At 41.0% G+C, this 19854-nt stretch overlaps 1 protein-coding gene across 1 annotated transcript; it reads left to right on the top strand.

Moving 5' to 3' along the window:
* The first annotated feature begins 11776 nt into the window (after positions 1–11776).
* SPP1 (secreted phosphoprotein 1) lies at positions 11777–19368 on the top strand. The gene is made up of 7 exons (XM_024203935.3): positions 11777–11930; positions 13321–13387; positions 13493–13543; positions 15824–15928; positions 16339–16380; positions 17511–17780; positions 18566–19368. Exons 2-7 carry the CDS (start codon positions 13334–13336, stop codon positions 18992–18994), a joined length of 951 nt encoding a protein of 316 aa, XP_024059703.1. The 5' UTR covers positions 11777–11930; positions 13321–13333; the 3' UTR covers positions 18995–19368.
* Positions 19369–19854: the final 486 nt, after the last annotated feature.

Raw genomic sequence — 19854 nt, 5'->3', positions numbered from 1 at the left:
TTTTGACTCTTCATCCCAGTTTGAGGCACCTTTTTTTAAACTTCAAAATCTCAAAATTTGTCATAGAACAAAAATTCCATATTCTGGCCACCTCTACTGCCTGGTCTCATTTTGGCTTAGCGTACATTGGCTTCCGTTCCCACTTAGTTCCTGGGACATGTGTACTGGGCAAAATATTACCAATAAAACACCTTCATGCTGTGTCTGTATTTCTACTTCCAGCCCTGTCCTAAAAAAAGAAATACATGCACATTTTAAAAATGTAAAAAGTTAACTAAACTTTCCCTAAATCTCAGTACAAAACACAGTCAGATCTGAGTTTGGGACAGTTCTTACTCTATCTGATCTGATTACTCTATGTGACTTAAAATCTACAGAACCAAAATATGGTCATGGACACTTCCACCAACACATCAACTCTATCTTGTTTCTTCAGCTCCAGTATTAAAATGACAAGCTTCAGTACTGAAGCTTAATCCTGCAGTACCTCTCCCTGGGTCTTTTTCAATCCAAAAATAATCCCTTTACTATTAATCTAAAAAAAAAAAAAATATTAGAGAATCTGCTTGTGAGTCAGAGTCAGGGTGATGGGATAGGGTGAAATCAAGGACTCATTCAATGAGCTCTGGTTCCACCACAAAATCAGGCCAGTTCCCTGGCAAAGATACTTCCTCCTAGTTCCAGCCCCAACTCTTTAATCTTCCTCCCCCAACCCTACAATTGGCTTTTTTTCCTCTCTGTCCCCTCACCATGAACTCCTCCCCCACGCATGCACACACACATCCCGTAACAGATTATTGGTGTTTTTCTGACTCACTGCTGCATCAGTTCACCTCAGACAACACTAGGCTGGAATCTGGAGCTGGGCAAAACCTGAAACCACACAACAGTCGCTTGGTTACTGGGTTTGTAACCAGACTCAGAACTTAGACTGGGCTAATTGGAAAGACCACAAACCATTCAAGCAAGCCTGAACCCATTACAATGCCACTACCTTAATCCGCCCTAGGAGCTTGTAGAGATAGTGGCAGGGTCAGAAAGGATGGCAGACAAAAGGTCTCCTGTACAGATAATGACAGATATGTGGCCCAGGGTTCAAGAGGTTAATTACATAACACTGGCCAATTTTCCAGATTCCCACCTCCAAGTGTTTACCAGGGAAGTGGACATTTTAAAAGATTTGAAAAAGTCTGCCTCAGGGGATTCGTGGCACCATCTTGCAGACTAGCTCATCCCCACACTAAGCGTGTGCCCACTCCACAATCCAGGGGCATAACTGCAGCACATGTAGACGTGTCCGAGCTACTTTATTGTAGCTAGCTTGGGTACTGATGGAAGTGAAGCTGCAACTTGGTGGACTTCAGCATGGACTAGCTAGGTTAAATTATCTTGAGTTTGTCACTGAGCTCTGAAGTTGCCATATAGCACAATGGTACCAACGTAGGGTATGTCTACACTTACAATGGTGTGTAGAGTACAGACATTGCATGCCCAGCTAGCATGGGTATAAATAGCAGTGAAGTCAGCGAAGCACGGCTTCCCACGGTATGTAGCCTACGTGGGCTCCCTACATGCCCAAGCAGCACCTCCTCCTGCAGTGGCCTAGTGCCTCTCCCCTTCTGGAACCATTCCCTGCACCATGCAGCTATACATGTAGTACCTGTACTCTACACCCTGCCTAAGTGTAGACCTGGGAGTTAGACTAGATGACCCTTGCGATCCCTTCTGACTCTGTGCTTCTACAGCCTTAGTGTAATGTGCTAAAGGATGGCGGATACAAATGTATCTCACCCTCTACCTAGCACACCATGTAGACTTGCTCACCCTTGACTTCTTGTATCATAGCTCTGGAATTAAAAATAAATGCAGAGCAGCGGCATGCTTTCAGCCAATATAGTTGCAGTTGATTGAAAAGGATAATTTCATTAATCAACAGCTTCAGAATGTGAGCCATGATCTCCGTGCACTCAGTAGCATTACATCAGTGTAACCGAGAACAGAAGTTGGCCCCTAGTCCTTCGCTTATACCTGCTCCTTGCCATGCTCTCCTGTTACCTTTTCTCCCTCCTGTTTTCCTGGCTGTGTGAGGGCTGGAGGATTCCTTCATGCGGTGGCAGCAGTGATGAGTGCGGATGAGAGTGGGTACGCTGTAGCCCCAGATAGTCATTTCCATCATGCTCTGCTAAAAAGTTTCCCGCAGTCGGTGAAACAGACATCTTGTGACTTTCCACAGTTTCACAAGACTAAGAAAACCCCTTTCCTTCCTTCTACTTCTGCAGTTGCAAAAAATTCCATCATTCCCCCCCCCCGTTTTTTTTTTTGTTTGGTGGAAAGAGAAAATGTCATAAGGACTGAAAAATGGAAAATAAATGAATTCAAGAAAGTGGCTGTGGTGGTGGAAACAATTTTTATGTCACCAGCATTCCTCTTCCCCCCGCCCCTCAAAAAAAACAACTCAAGATAAAGTCCTAGCACTTTCAACCAGCTTCAGTTTTCTTGGGATTAGGGCCAGCTCTGGCAAGATGCCAAGTGTCCTCAAATCCCCCTGACTTCATTTAGGGGGAGATTCTCCAAAGCACCTAAAGGATTGAGAAGCACAGGTCCTATTGCCTTTCCTTAATTCTGGAGAGTTATATCGGCTGTGGTGCTCAGGCTTTGGGATTAATCAGAAGGGTAGTTTCGAAGCTCACTTCAGTGGGCACTGATGGTGTGATGGGTTGGATCACAGAAACCCTCTTGGGAGCTGCCACCCCATGTGCCAAGACTCCTCTGCTCCTGCTTTCCCTGCCAGCTCAGGACTCCAGCACCCTGTCTTGCTGAGCCAGACACACCCGTCTGCTCCAACACAGACCCAGGGTCTGAATTACTTGCCCCAAAGCTGCAAGTTTACCTGAAAACAGCTCACAGAAGTGTTCTTGTCTTTAACACTCAGATGCCCAACTCCCAATAGGGTCTAAACCCAAATAAATCCATTTTACCCTGTATAAAGCTTATACAGGGTAAACTCATAAATTGTTTGCCCTCTATAACACTGATAGAGAGATATGCACAGTTCTTTGCTCCCCCAGGTATTACTACATACTCTGAGTTAATTAATAAGTAAAAAGTGATTTTATTAAATACAGAAAGTAGGATTTAAGTGGTTCCAAGTAGTAACAGACAGAACAAAGTAAGTCACCAAGCAAAATAAAATAAAATACGCAAATCTATGTCTAATCAAACTGAATACAGATAATCTCACCCTCAGAGATGCTTCAGTAAGTTTTTTCCTCAGACTGGACACCTTTCAGGCCTGGGCACAATTCTTTCCCCTGGTACCGCTCTTGTTCCAGCTCAGGTGGTAGCTAGGGGATTCTTCATGATGGCTCCTCTCTTTAGCCAGCTGAAGACCAAATGGAGGGGTCTACCAAGGGTTTAAATACTTTCTCTTGTGGGTGGAGACCCCCTCCTCACTCCTATCCAAAGTCCAGCTCCAAGATGGAGTTTAGGAGCCACCTGGGCAAGTCGCATGTCCATGCATGACTCATGGTTTTTACAGGTAGCATCCATTGTTCACATGCTATCTTGAATGTCCTCAAGTAGACTTCTTACGTGGATTGGAGCATTCCAAGATCCATTGTTCTTTAAATGTTTCTTGATTAGGTACTTAATTTCAACATTCCTTTTTCCAGGAACTGACGAAATGCTCTACTAAGGTTATTTAGAAACCAAGCCAGTACACAGCCAACATTCATAACTTTGAATACAAAAATGATACATGCATACAAATAGGATTAATATATTCAGTAGATCATAAACTTTCCGGAGATATGTTACATGGCATACGTAGCATAAAACACATTCTAAGCATATTTCCATAAAGCCTTATGGGAGGTACCGTCACAGATGGCACTCAGCACCTTGCTGGAACAGCTCAGTATGCTACAAGATTACATCCTTTGGTTCTCAAATACCTGACCCGAATGGTATCCAATACCTAGAGTCCCTAACACCATACTCAATTGCCCCACTGGGAACGTGGAATGTCCTGCAGGTAACAGGAACGTGTCTTCTATTCTAGTTCATATATAATACTAGTGCAAACTAGAACCAGATTCCTAGTTCATGTATAAAGTCAACACGTTTAAACTTGGCACCCAAATCCATAGCTAGGCACCTAAATGAAAACTGCCTGATTTTCAGACTAACTTCAGGCATCCAGGTTTGAACATTTTTGCCTATTTTTGTTTTTGATGGGAACAAAAAACTGCAACCAGGGCAAACAAATATATGTAGATTTTTTTCAGTTGTCTTAAAGCTTATATTAGATACTGAAATATATGGTGACTCACTTTTCACACTAGCAACTGAAGTGACTTGAAAATAACCTGACATTTCTGAGTCCAATTCATCTCTGAGCTGTTACTTCATAGATGGCAGTATTAAATATGTCAATGGGGCATAAGAATTGGAGAAATATCTTGCATGGACTTTTGTAGCTGGCATTAAATGTCAAAGGACAATAGTTTAGCAGGATTAAATTTCAGTAAACCACAGACATCTTGATTCTATATCCGCCAGTGTCAGAGCCAGCCTTTGGGCCCTACAAAACCCAGGACCTACTTTTAGCTCACGGTACCTCCGGTTTGTGGAGCTAGAAATGTACAAGAGAAAATCTTAGCTCTCAAATTCTGAAAAGTTTCTAGATCTTTTCTTTTAAAAAGAGGTTTGAAAATGTAAACTGATCTTCAGGCTTGGAAGAAGCAAGCAGCTTGGCTCAGTTTCTGTAGTGGGGGCAGGGATGGAATCAAAGATTACATGCAGACACTTTTAATGCAGAATGACTCTGTTAAATTTGGGTTGTCTCCCAAATAATCATCTCCTAAGATCTTTGGGCAGGGTCTGTGCATAGTGCTGTAACCAGCAGACCTTCCCAGAAATGCAAAGGCAGGCTCTGGAAAATGTATTGCAATCAGTCTCATTCACTGAATAAGTGTGAAACAAAACCTGCCATGTGCACAAGTTGTTTAGCCTGACACACAGGCATGCTTGGAACGGTGGAGGGAGTGACTGGGAAACTGACACCCATATTATTATGGAACTGCCTCTAAATCCATGCAATATTTTCCTTTGAGGAAACCAGCTTCTTCCTGGTCTCTCACTTTTTTTTCTTTATTTAATGCTTTAAAGTTACTCAGGAAACAAATATTTAGAGTTTGTGCAAAGCATTTGCATGGAACCTTGAACACCCACTTGAGCTTAGCCCGAGTTAGAGATTCAGGAAGTACAGTGAATGGGGATGTTCACACAGCTACAAACTTCGAGAACCCAGAGCAGACTCCCTTTCCCTTAATTTTTGGCTGCTTCTCTGAACTGAACCCTCGGAACCTTTCGAGGATTACCTATTACTAGTAAGAATAGAGCAGTGTGATGGATCTTGCATGTGAGAGGGCCCATGATCCCAGGATATTAACATCACCACAAATGACTCCAAAGACAGTATAAAGTCCACTTGAATTGAACATTTAGGATTAGCCATAACTTGGTGGTAGCCATTTTGCATTAATAAAGGTCATTCTGATGTCTGAGAGTGTGACAGCCTTGTAACCAGGGCCGGCCCTAGATCAAATGGCGCCCCAGGCAAGGAGTATCTTCGGTGCTCTCCCTCTATTTGTTAAACTTTTGAATACCTTATTTTTTATTGCATGTGTAGCCAATTTCATGACTTTGACGCATGGTTTATCCCTGTTATACAGCCCTCCAGTATTGTTCTGGAGTCTCCAGGAATTAAAGATTAATCTTTAATTGAAGATTATGTCATGAGATGAAACCTCCAAGAATACATCCAACCAAAATTGGCAACCCTGGTGCTACCATCATATAAATATTTACTTCTAATAGTCTATTGCACAGATAGTAAAGGGTCTTTGTAATGCTAGAAATATGGGCCCTCATTCTCAGTTACATGAAGGCCCCTACTGCTCTAGCAGTATAGAAGGACCTTAAAGAAGATGTAAATTATATGATGTAAAGGGACTTTAGTGTAAATGTGCATCAGGTTCATGCTTCCACCATGACAGTCACCATGACAGTCAAAACAACACCCAAATTCTGGATCATGAGACTTATTGACATGTTGCGTATAAAGAAAGACTAACATCTGGGGCCAACGTTTTCAAATATAGGTACCTAAAGTTAAGCACCCTATTTAGGTGCCCACATATGGGGTTGTGTGTTTAACTTTGTGCACCTACATTAGAAAATTCTGACCTTTGAATGTAATAAGCTTGTGTTTTCAGACACAAGGATCACTGGTGCCGTTTCTTTTCCAAAGTGTTCTGCAGCCAATTTTTCTCTCTCCACCATGGATGTAATTAAACTAAGTAGAAAGAGTGCTCTTCAGGAAATGGAAGCAGATGTTACGATATATGTTGTCTGTGCAAAGGCAAAAATGTGAACTGTAACTATGAACATGTCTCCTGCTCTGGGGCTTTTGTTAGACAGGAAATTCTGGGGTATTTGGGATATATAACATAAGGCTAAAAAGTCCAGTTTTTGAGGCACTTTTCAGCAACATCTCATTCCAAGATGCACTGCAAAAATGTTTTGGGTTTTGGTTGTTTTTCATATAAACCACTATTTACTACTAAGCCTGCTTTTCTTTGGGAAGTTCTGACCGCAAAGATGTTATTTACAGGAGCACTGCCAAGTGATTTTTTAAAATAGTTTTTCATTTGTGTTTAGAAACTTGTAGATAACATGTCTGCCCTTCCCAATTTTGTCCTTGTCCATCTGGAAGACATTGTTCCCTATCCCTCCCACCTCCTCTTTCTTGTGGGGCACAAGCCAACAGGGCTTCACGTTGTTTTTGTTCTGTTATTATCTTGTCTACCAACAAGTGAAGATGTCACCAATGAAGTCAGTGCGGTGTCTGGCACATGGCTTTGTTAGTTAAATATAGCACCCTCTGGTGGCTAGGTGGTTCCCCATTGCAGTAGCACAACCAAATTTTTACAGGATCATGAAGTAACAATGGCTGTAGTTTTACTTTTTGGTGAACAGAGCTTTAATTTTAAAATAATGAGATGGAACTGTAGAAACAAAGGGCATGCCATATACGATCAGACTGCTGGTCCATCAGATGTGGTGTCTTGTCTCTTTCAGTTGCCAGTATCTGATGCTTCAGAGGAAAGCAAACCACATGGCACTTACAAACTAATGCAATACTTTACAAAGGACAGAAGAATCTCTCCTGAGCCTCCTGGGGGATGAACTTACACCTGGAAGCAAGAAGAACTGATTTCTATTATCTTTATCTCAGGTGGCTAGTTTATAATAGTTTATAGCATGGAAAATTTGGAGCTGTCCCCCTAAACTAACAACCAGAAACTTTCACTAAAAGTGGTACCTTTTACTGACACTGTGATCCTACAGTCCTCATACAAGCAAACTCCCACTGAGTTAATGGGAGTTGGCCTGTGTGGGGACTGTCGGATAGTAAAGGGGCCCAGACTGAGTCTGGAGATGTGCTGTGTGTTTATGCGACGGAAGTACAGTGAAACTTATACCGAAAAATCATCATAAGGCAACCTCCTACCTTCAGTGACCACTGCAAAGTGACCCCAAACCTACTTCCACTATGACCCCAAATGACTTCCACTAAACAACCACATGTTGTTGCTTCCATAAATAGTACATATAAACCACCCCAAGGAGAGATGGGCTCAAGATGAAAAGTTCAGCTCAAGATCTAGATCTAAACCTACCCAGTGTCTGGGTGTATTTGGCTCTCAGGTTTTGGTTCAGGCTCGTGTCTAGTTTATGGTATATAAAAAAGAATGACATTGATGCTAACACAGATTACTACTCAAGACATAGCCAGATCATCTGCACAATACAGTATCAGATAACCCATGTAAGACAGAGTTCTGATGGGAAATACTCCATCAAAAGAAGGAAGTCATTATACGGAAGGAGAGAGGAAGATAGTGGGGGTGGGAGTGAGGGAAACGGATAATGGCCACATCTATAGGCAGATTGGAATTTCCCACATAGGCCAGAGGAACTATTGTCAGCTCCTGTCACTGTATTGAAGACCTAGTTCATGGTTTTAAAAAAAAGATAGCAGGTTGCATATAGAAGCATTGATAGTGGATTTCTACAATGAAAAATAACCACGCTTTAGCAGTCTAACACCTCATTCCGGATGTTATCCAAAATGGAACTAAGTGTTGTTAAAAGATCATGTGTCAAGACAAGCGAATAGCAGATCTTGCCTGCATGCAATTAATTACATCTCCATGCAACTGCATTTTGCACATTTCCAGTTACTTTGTGGAAACTCCACCATATGCAGATTCCAGAGAGCTATTTATGTTGCCCCTGTATATTCTGACTCATGCTCTCCAGATTTAAGCATTTTAAAATGGTAAATAAAAATAGCAAACTGATCCTTCCATTCCATTCTAGCAGCCAGTTTGCTTCTGCTTTCAGTAAGCACCTCACCTACTACACAGCATATAGGAGTTCTCAGCTGGGCAGCACCATCCGGAGGAGGGAGACCTTTGGTATTACTGTACTGTTTCTTGCTGATGGGTAACCACAACTGACAGACATGAGACAAATGCTAAATTTAATACAGGTTTACATAAGCTGATTTTGCATGAAAATATAGCAGTTTACTGACAGTCACTTTATGTCCTGTCCCTGGATTACAGCAAAACATCACTGTTGATCTTTAGCTCTTACGAAATCAATACTTCTATAACCCGGAGTATCTGCATAAACAACAGAAACAGGCTGCATGTTCAGCCGTCACAGCAGTGTTCAGAAGCACTGCCATCTAGTGGTAGTTTGGAAATATAACCTACTTACTATGAATACCCTATTAGGGATCATAGGGTTAACCCTTGGAAGATGGTGTTCTAACAAATACCCCAGAAATCATTACCTATAAGTAACCAAATTGTCATTTATTCAAATGGCTGGTTACTGAATAAACTACAGTGTGAATAAATTTGTAAAGTATCTGAGCTCCACCAACCAATTTATGCTGATGTGCTTGTGAAATTCATAGATGCCAAGGCCAGAAGGGACCACTGTGATGATCTGGTCTGCCCTCCCACATAGCACAGGCCAGATAACTTCCCCAGAATCATTCCTAGGGCAGATCTTTCAGAGAAATAAATAATTCATAATCACCAAAGTAAAAATGTGTTTAGCAGGTTTAAAGTTAGTTTGTGCTCTTACAGATATTGAAGCAATTTGCATAATAATGTGGTACCCCTTAGGTCAAAGATTGGTTCTCACAAAGGGGAAAACTTCAGTTTTGAAGAACAAAACGTCATGATTTATTTTTTCTGTGCAATGTAGTATTTGTTTCTCCAGTGCTTCATTAATGGATGAACTAGAAAATGTGGGTTTCACTGAGCTCAGTATGGAAGGCAGTGGTTACTAGTGGTTAAAACAGGATTACATATTGATTTGCTCTGCATTATGTGCAAGTCATTTAATCTCTCTGTGCCTCAGTTTCTCGTTCTGTTCAAATAGAGATAATACTTGCCTTCCAGGGGGATCGTGAGAATAATTTGTAGAGAGTTTTGATATTCTTGGACTAAAGGTGCTATGCTATTTAAGGGCCTGACCCACTAAAGGTCCAATGAAGTCAATGGGAGTATTTCTATTGACCTCAGTGGCCTTTGGACCAGTCCCTAAGTGCAAAGAAATATTAATTAATATTTATAAATACCTAGTTTTTCCAGCTTCACTATTAATTAATATTCAGGCCGAAACTTTCAAAAATGGGTATCTAAAGTTCGACTCCTAAATCCACACTTAAATACCTAAATAACTGGGCTGGTTTTCAAAAGTCCCAAATCACTGGGAGACACAAAGTGATCAGCATTTTTGAAAACCAGGCTACTCAGAGCCTAACTTTAGACGCCTATTTTTGAAAATCTCGAACTAAACAATATAGTTCCCTTTATTTCTTTTTTATGTGTAATCCTTCATTTAAATTTTTAGGTACTTCAACTAAAGAGTTCCTGAATGCACAGAATTGAAAACATTAGTAATAAACTACAGCAACTTGACTTCAAAAGTGGAGAGTCTTACTAAGTGTTTAAATTATTCATTCTAGACATATATGTTCAGAGTTTGAGTATACACTTTTAGAACTATTACTCAGGTAACACTTAGGTCACACTTATAATGCATCTTTCCTCCATGGGTATCAAAGCACTTTACAAACAAGAATTAATTTTCACAACATACTTGTCAATTAGGAATCTACAGCAATATTCTGAAGGTCCATATATTGCTATCAGCAGCAGCCATATGCATAAATTAGGTGTGGGATTTTCAAAAGCTCTCTGCATTGATCTAACTTTTCTCCTACTAAGGTCAATGATTAGGGTTAGGCTAGTGCTGAGTATTTTTGAAAATCCCTCCCTGATGTTCAAGCTGTGCTTTGCACAGTATTTCTAATCATCCGACAGAAGAGTTCATTATCTCCAGTCTGCTGTACGTGGGCTAACTAGATAAGAATAATGGGTACCTGCTAAATTCCTATTAACTAGAAGTGCTTGGTAACAGACAAAAGATGGTACCTTGTCACAACTGATGTTCTAGTATGCACCTATGTTTAATTATCCAATCTGGCTTTGTCTGAGATCAGAGATAAAGAGAAAGATGCCCCTTTCCCAACAGGTTAGAAATTAGAATGCTGTTTTGCTTTCTAAAATACTACTTGGACTTTTCTTTCTGTCTCAAATTAAAGTTAGTTATTGTGTTAAGGAAATCAAGGTGGATACTTAGTGATTCTTCAACACCCAACAAACTAAGCATGGTCTGTCTAGGGCAATACATTTAAGGAAGACTTTGCTGGAATAGTATTGAGACCATTAACTGGCTTGTACCACATCACTCTTTTATAACTATGGAGTTTCAATCCATACTGTCCCTCACTTCTAAAGGCCACCCCTGTTATAGTTCACTCTTGAGCAGTGGGTGGATGTTTAGTCCTAAACATGTCCAAGAATCCGACTGCACCTGCTTTAAAACTTAACTACATCAAAGTACTCTGTAGTGTATTTGGCACCAAAGGTACCCAATGTAAATGATTGAATTGACATCAGGAAACATCCTTGAAGGCAGAAATGAAACTGGGAAGGATCCAGAGGAGTAGCTGGAAGAGAACCGGGAGAAATATGGGAGATAGGGCAAAACCTTTTTTTTACCTAGGGCTCCAGTGACTCTAGGGCCAACCCTGCTTGTCAACTTTCTGGAAGCAGAACACCAGCTGGGAGATTTGCATAAAAATCAACATCCCTATCATTTATATGCAAAAGCTAGTGGGCCATGTTCTGCTCCCAGTGCCCAATGTGCAATCCTATTGAAACCAACTGGGTAACACACACACATCACTGAGAGTAGAATTTTACCCATTCTTTTTTAAGGGCAGATTTTTATCCTCTGTGACACATTAACTAAGAGCTTTTGTCTTCCAAGCTTGGAAGGAGGAATGAAAGACTTCTGGACAACTGTTGATTCTACCTTAAACAAAAGCAGAACACATATGTTCCCTGAAGTCCTCCTACGTGATACTGAATGCTGTGTATTCTAACTGGTTAATGATATTGAACATAAGTAACGTTTTAACCATAGAGTAGCTTTTGTTTGCTTTGAAAGCCACAAAACCAAAGAGGAAGTGTAGGAGAATGTGGGCAGGACTGTGGCAAGAAACCTCATGACCTCATCCTTTCCACCTCCAGGGGATTGGCTGGCTGATGTCTGGAACAGCATTTAAATTCCAGAAGGTTGCAGATGTCAAGCAGTAGAAGAGGAGAGAGAAGGAAGTCTGAATCCTTTCAGAGCAAATTGGCTTGAACTGCTGCACAGTGAAAGCTAACAACAATTTAGATTCTACCCTTCTGATCCAGACACCAAGAAAGGTAAATGCACATTTCACTACCTAACATTTGGGGCTGCATTAAGTTTTTATTCATGTGAACCTCAGGCAATAGAGTTTTAAATAGTCTAGCTTTTAGTTCAGCATTAAAAACATTCTAATTCCTCTGTTGAAGGGTGAGCCTTCAGAGCAGTAAAGTTGTCTTAAAGAGGGCTGCAGCACACTATGTTAAATTATCGTTTTAGATCTGTTTGTTTGTACATTTAGGGATGGAGGAAGGAGGTGGTTTAAATTCCTGCCACTGACTCAAGTGCTAGAAATTTGAAGCTGCCACTTGAAAACAAAAGAGTGTACTGCCAAAATGTAATCATTGTCACATCACATGCCACTCTCTTCTGGCAGACTTGCAGGGCTTTGAATGAGCACCCTGGATGGGATATTTTACTTTTCTTTTATAACAATTGAAATTTAATTACTTCTAGTACAGTATCTGTTTAATGCATTCTTTAGAACATAAGAACAGTCATAGAGGATCAGACCAATGGTTCATCTCACCCAGTATACTGTCTTCTGACAGTGGGGTGTGCCAGATACTTCAGAGGGAATGAACAAAACAGGACAATTTATTGAGTGATCCATCCCCTGTTGTCCAGTCCCACCTTCTGGCAGTCAGAGATTTAGGGACACCTAATGTATTCCTTCCCTAAAAGCAAATATCTCTGTCTCAAATTTCCTTTTCTCATAGACTCTGCATGGGGTTTTTCATTTTTTGGTTTGGTTTGGTGTTCTGTTTTGTTTTTTAATTTGCCCTTCAATACCTAATCAGATACATGGCCTCTTGGCTTCAAGTTTCTGGAAAGACTTGATCTACCAAAAAGCAGCTTTTGTTCCTATGAATTGATTTTTGTATTTATTTTATTGCAACTTTAATTCAAATTATGTTCTGAAAACTAGATTTATACTAACTGTAAGGGAGACAAAAAAAATATTTTTTCTTGCTTTCTCTGTTTATATGAAACTAAATTGGTCCTTTATCAGCATTTTTCTTTTATTCCTAAAGCTTTCCACCCATTAGCTCAAATCATCAGATCGCAGGACTATATTTTGTGAGGGACTGAACATCCTCAGCTCCTAGCTTAGCACTTTGAAGTGTCAGGTTTAAAATTCTTGTAACACTTGAGCAGAGACTCAGTAGTGAATTTAAAAATCTACACAGCTAATTCTTCTGGCGTGGGATTATTGAGATTCTGCTCCCCTCCTCTGATTAGCTGCAGAGGTGTAGAGACAGAGAGAGAAAGGTTGGCATGGAGAGGTTGAATCCTCAGCGGAAACTTCAGCTGAGCACAGTGGAACACAAAGAGAGAAACAAAAAGCCTATAGTATGCTTGCAATTTTTTGGTATTGTAAACTCACAGTTACAATATCTTTTCCAGGTAAAATATCACAATGAAGATTGCAGTGCTTTGTTTGTGCCTCATCAGCATCACCTTTGCATTACCAGTAAGTATATCAGACATGTAAGAACAAGCAAAAAGTTGTATATTTCCTTCATATATTAACAGTGAATGTATACTGAAAATTTCTTTCCTCTCTTCTCCCCTCAAGGTGAGTAAATTGAAGCATCATTCCATCTCAGAGAGCTCTGAAGAAAACCATGTAAGCTCTTTTTACAATCCAACTTCTCTATCATTCATTTACGTCTTATTTAATCGTCACCACCTCAGCGATGTTAAATTGCACTTTCTGATTCATTGTAACTATAGTTGTTCACAAAACTTTACCTAACTTGAATTTTATGGCCAGATTTTCATCTAGTGTAAATCAGTGTAGCTTCATTGACTTCTGTGGAACTATGCCAATTTACAGCATCTGGGTATCTGGCCTAATACCTTTAAAAGACGTGCCCTTGCGTATCTTTATAGATCCATTTGTTTAATCACAAACTTTTAAACTCAAACTCTTTTTTTTAAAAAAAGGAGTTACAGTATGGCATAGTCTTAATGATTCACACCAATCACTGTGGGCCAGATTCTGATACTTTTATTCATCTTGAGTAGCACCTTACTCCATGAATGGACCCATTAATTTCAATGAGACTGTTCTCAGGGTATGGTACGACTCAGGGTCAATAAGGGTATCAGAATCTGGTGCTGTAAGCTCACCCCAAAATCTCGCAAGTTACCATAGAAGTGGAACTAATGAGTTTTATAATCAAGGACACCTCATTATAAAACAAACTTGTTTTGATAAGTTTCACTTGTATATTTATAGATGCACTACTCCACGGTATGCTATTAAATGTATTGCAGAATATTTTGCAAAAGTCACAGTGTATTTAAGAGTGAGTTTCATATTCAAAAATAGATAGATCCACATTAAATGCATGGACAGAACACTCTGGTAAATGTATACAACAGCCCAATATCCAAAGGCCTGATCCTGTGGAGTACTCCACCTCCTCAGCTCGAATGGATTTGAAGGCACTCAGCACCTGCCAGGAGGTGCTCTGCACAACATAGGATAGTGTCAAAGGAAAGGTTAATTTATGGCGCATTTGGATGTGTGTGCTGCATGTATTTGTCAAATAGTTCTAAATCACATACTGCTGATTTAACAAGCACACACCACACTTTGCCCTTATACTCTGTGCCGCCCCAGTGAAGTCACTGAGACTCTACCAGATATGTTAGTCAAGAGAGAGTTGGGCTCCGACAGTCCAGAAAATGACTAGCCACAGCCGAGGTGTTCAAGGAGGGGAAGAAGCCGGGGCATAGTAAGGGCTCCCTCCTACTGCATCTGAAGCATTGGCCACCCCAAATGAGCACAGAGTGGTAATGAGGAAGTGGGGACATAATTTCTCTCCCTCCACGCAGCTCCGCAGGTGCCCAATGGGGAGTATGTGGCACCCCTTAAGAGGTGTGGCAGAAAGCATGCTCATCCTGCCCCCTGGGTCCCCGAGCTCCAGCCTGAGCCCGAATGTCGACACTGCAATGAAACAGCCCTTCAGCTCAAGCCCTGTGAGCCCTGGCATGGGCCAGCTGCAGGTGTTTCTTTGCTGTGTAGACATATCCTGAAGGAGATTGTGCCTCCTAATGATCACGCTGGGGCATTGTAGCACCACCCAGCTCCTTATTTAGAGCTATATCAGTCAATGACATTCTCATTTCTTACCTTGAGAGAGAAAGCATCCTGTCTGGGCAAGGGACTCTTCTGTTTATTTCTTTAGAAAATAAATGACAAAATTGGTCCAGGTGCCAGTTAATGCTTAACCCTTGTGCCTCACATACCACGATTGCCTAGTAACCACAGGTAATCAGGTCACACGCCAGTACAGGCTCAGACTAGTAACTGAAAGAGTGATAGCCTGCCTGCAGGGTTGGAATGAGTAAGCTAATAAATGCACTGGACCTGATTCTCCTCACATTTACATTGACTTCAGTGGAGTTACTTTGATTTATGCCAGTGTAAATGAGAGGAGAATTAAGCCCCTTGTTTGATTATATGTATTTTATGTAGAGAGTGGTGCAACCCACAACATTTGGATCCAAATCCAAACTTCCCCAAAACTAGGAAGTGTTTGGTTCTGGGGGTGGAGGAGGAGAGAGTGTTCTGATTATTACTGACACAGGAACCAGCTGCAAAATTCTGATCTGAACTTTCACAAGGTTCAGGAATGTTTACCTCCAGGAGTTTGGTACAGGCACACCTCTAATATTGTGTCCTTTCACATATACATGTATATTTGGATTGTTGACTTCTTCTGCACTTTATTCCCATCTTAGTAAATGATTAAAAGCAAATAGATACAAAGAGAGCAGGTATTTCACATGCCATATCTGCATGAAAAGCAGCTTCACCATTTGTGTTCTCCTCAAGTCATATGCTCTGATCTGTTTCATCTTGAATTGTGACCTTGGTTCTTATTATTATTTCCAGGATTCCAGGAGCCATCATTCTCACAGAGATCACCACCAGCATGTGCATACACAATCACGTGTGAGACCAGCACAAACACAAGAACTTCTGGTACCACCTCAGCAGGTATCTAAAGCCACACTAGATAGCTACCTGCAGAAATGGTTAGAAGAGAAATTTATAGAAACCCTGCTTTGGTAGGAAAATTTTGTACAGTAAGAAAGGTAGCATATAAGAGCCTTAGTGATAGCCACAATGGTAACTATAGCAAGTGTGGAACTTCTATCATCTCCCAGAATAACAGATCTAGAAGAAGGTTAAAATTAGAGCAGGTGGAAATTTTTCTAGTTTCCTCCAAAAATGTGTCACAATTCTTGTTGTTGCCATTTTTAGACCAGCTGGTCAAAATTTCTCAAAAGTCAAAAAAATTTGAATTGTTTCCACAATTTTTGTGTGAAAATTGTCATAATTTTTTTTGCCAGCTGTATTAGGTATGTTTCTCCACAGTTACATTTCCTTTTCATATTCTTTTTCAGGACTGTTTTTCTTCAGATGAAAGTGTTGACACCGAGCAGCAGGTAAGTCTTCATTTATACCTCAAGCCTTATTGTATACAGCACAGCAGCAATCATATCCCAATATCTATTTTTTCTAACAACATTCTCTTCCAAAGTAGTTCCTCTGACATCTGTTCCTAAATAAAACAAAACTCCTAGCAGGATCAATAAAATATACAGCAACCAGATTTCTATAATTTGCACCGCAGTTTACAGAACCTGGGGCTCTCTGCTCCTGCTGCAAAATGTAATTAGCTCCCACTGAAGCGGTGGGAGAATGGGATCTGAATAACTAATTATATTGAAGAAATCAGCACAGTAGATCCCAAAAAATTCTACATAGTGTTAAACAAGAGGGATCCACAAGTGCGTATTTGATGGACGTCAGCCTCTAAACAAATTCTGCATCTGTAGTGAAACCGTTTATGACAAAACCTCAATTAATGAACAAACCTACAAAAACATACATAAACCTGAAGGACAAAACTTAGGATACATGCTATCCCCTGCCTCCACAAAGGGATTAGGAAACTCTGCAAACATCTACTTGTGTAGTTTCCCCGGGCTTGTTCTATCTGGAAGGAGTAGAAGTGTTTGCTGAAATCCCCTCGAGGAGTGTCTGTAGCTGTGGAAAAGTTACTGCTGGGCCAACCAGAAGTAACTTCTGGACAAATTGTTACAAGGAAATCCACCCAGAACTCAAGGGAGCATGCTACAGAGGGCTGTTCTCTCCTTTTCTGGATCCTGTGTCCCCAGAGCCACAGCACCCATGCATTCTAGGAGCATAGGAGGGAACACCACAGAGTTGCTGATCCCCCCCATTCCCTGCTCACACACACTTCTCCACCAGTGCACCAAGCCACCAGTTCATTTCTAAGATACTGCTACATTCTGCCTGATTAGCACCCGCTTTCCTACCTGGCTCTGCCCTCTTTGCTCAAGGAATGTGTCTCATCATGGGAGTAACCTGGAGCTGCTACCACGTTTGCCATGCCATGGTAGGATCTTATCCGCCTGCCTCAGCTTTAGAATGTGCAAACAGTGTAATACGCTTTGAGAGAGCCGCAGAGAGACACTGTAATAATATTAACCTCACATCTATAACAATGCACTTGCATGCTGCACTATTAAATTGTTTCTATGCTTTTCAGAGCCTTCCTGAGCCAGCAAGTGTAAGTAATGAAGATGATGGTGATCATGATGATAACGATTCCAATGACACAGATGAATCAGATGAGGATATTGTCACCGATTTTCCCACTGATGCCCCAGTAACTACACCTTTAACTCCTGCCCTCCCCACAAGGGGAGATAATTCAGGCAGAGGAGACAGCGTGGCCTATAGAATGAGGGCAAAAGCAAAGTTGGCAGACGTATACCATAAGGAGAAGTCTAGCAAGCTCTACAAAGCTGCAGGAAAGGTAAATACCATGTGTCAATGGTTCTCGGGTTACCATAAAAGGAGGAGGATGTTCAAAACGGAAATTTCTTTGTGGGCATTAGCTGTGGAGGAGATTGACAAGTCACAGGCAAAATTAGAGGGGTGTATTTCCACTTGTTATGGATACATAACTCATTAAAGTTAGTAAGTATTATAATTCCTATATGCACTGAGACAGAAAAATAGTCCCACTGTTCCAGGTGGCCAGCAGTCTCATGGTATAATCATGTGTGAGACCTGAGGCCAGTACTGAACTGATGTTTCGTACAGCACTATAAAACATTTGTTATAGCTCTGTAAATGTATACAGTGCTTTGCAGAACATGGATAACCTCAGGGGAGGTGGAACCAGGACCTCGCAATGGAAATATTTCGGGAGCTTGACCACTGCCTAAACTTGTGCACATCTTGTGGGTGGAGGGTGCAGCAGCGAAAGCAGGAGGAAGAGGGGCTGGAGTAGCTATCTCAGGGCCTGGAATCAGGCTGGGGAGCAGGAAATGGGACAGGGAGGGGTGGAATGAGCAGGTAGGAACCCCCCTGACCCTCCTTCCCAGCCTGGAGCAGGCTGCTCTCAGCCAAGTCTCAATACCTCCCCTGCTCCCCCTCCTATCTCGTGCCCTTCCTCCAATAACCTATAGGTCTTGAAGATCACCTGAACTCAAAAGGCATACCCTGTTTCAGTGGAATATTGTAGTGTTTAGTGATTCATTGGCTCTTCATAATCTAGGATGCCTATTAATTATGCTTTACCTTTGTTTGGCACAGTTCGTCATACATGAGGTCTCAGAGGAGGATGACAGCAAACCAGACACAGAAAGCCAGCAGGTGGATTCCTTCAAAGCCCAACCTGCTGTACACCGCTTTCCAGGGAAATCTGACATTAGCCTGGAACTGGATGACAAAAGTAACATGCAGGACAGCAATGAAGTCAACAGCAGGTCACGCGATAAGCGCAAGGAAAACGACAGCCAACAGCAGCTTGACAGTGTGGAGGCAGACAGCGACAACAGCAAACCTGATGTCACAGAAGACAGTCACATGAGCAATGAAAGCACAGAACAGCAGCAGGCCCCAATTGAGGACCTACAACAGGTTGATGGTATCCCTGAAGTCAATGATAGCAATCAAACTTCTGAGAGCACTGAAGACACTCAAGACCATAAAAGCATTGAAGACAATGAAGTCACTCTTTAAAACAGAAAAAAAAAAAGGGGGGTGGGGGGAGGGGAAACAGATTCATTTCCAGAATTGTTTGCAAATTTAAACACATTGTGATTTTGATCTCTAGCTGTAGCAGTGGTTAGTGGCAGCTTTATTAACCAGGCAAACTCAAGTATGCAGTATTAGCTCTCCTTTCCATTACAGAAATGTAAGCCCTTCTACTGCATATTTTACTGTGCTATTTGATTGTGATTCTGTTATGAAGAAAAATATAGAGAGGCAAGACAAATATAGTTTTACACACAGAGCGAATGTTACCTGTTATGATACTGTACTTTAATGGTTTTAGAATTCCAGTGTATATTTTGTTGTATTTTGTAAGTTCAATAAAACTACAAAACCCTGTACATCTGTATTAAGTGTCAATGTAATTAATGGAGACTACACATCATACTGATCTCATCAATTCTTGCTCAGAAAAAATGAGCTATCTGTTTCGATGAACGTTACCACTTTAATTTCCTAAAATATGAACACTATTTAGTCACACAAGTTTTAGGAGTATACAAATGCATTCAAAATTAACAGGGACTTCTTCCATTATCACAAAGAGTTATCATTACTTTAGCAACAAATTGGAATGGAATCCTACCATCACTATTTATTTACACTCACATTGGCTGCTAATGTCACGACTTCAGATCTATCCCCAGTCCCCACAACACACACACAAATTGACTGCAAAATAATTTAACAGTACCCTCAAAATATTATTTAACATATAGTTAAAATTAAATACTGTGCTGCCCACTATGGGCCCAGTTCTGCTCCCAAAGAATGCACTATCAAAAACTTTCATCTTCTTCAGTGGGAGCAGAAACAAGCTCTTGCCT

Source organism: Terrapene carolina, unplaced genomic scaffold (assembly GCF_002925995.2).
Source record: "Terrapene carolina triunguis isolate 2854851 unplaced genomic scaffold, T_m_triunguis-2.0 Scaffold789, whole genome shotgun sequence".
Lineage (NCBI taxonomy): Eukaryota > Metazoa > Chordata > Testudines > Emydidae > Terrapene > Terrapene triunguis.
This window is presented reverse-complemented; position numbering and strand designations above follow the sequence as displayed.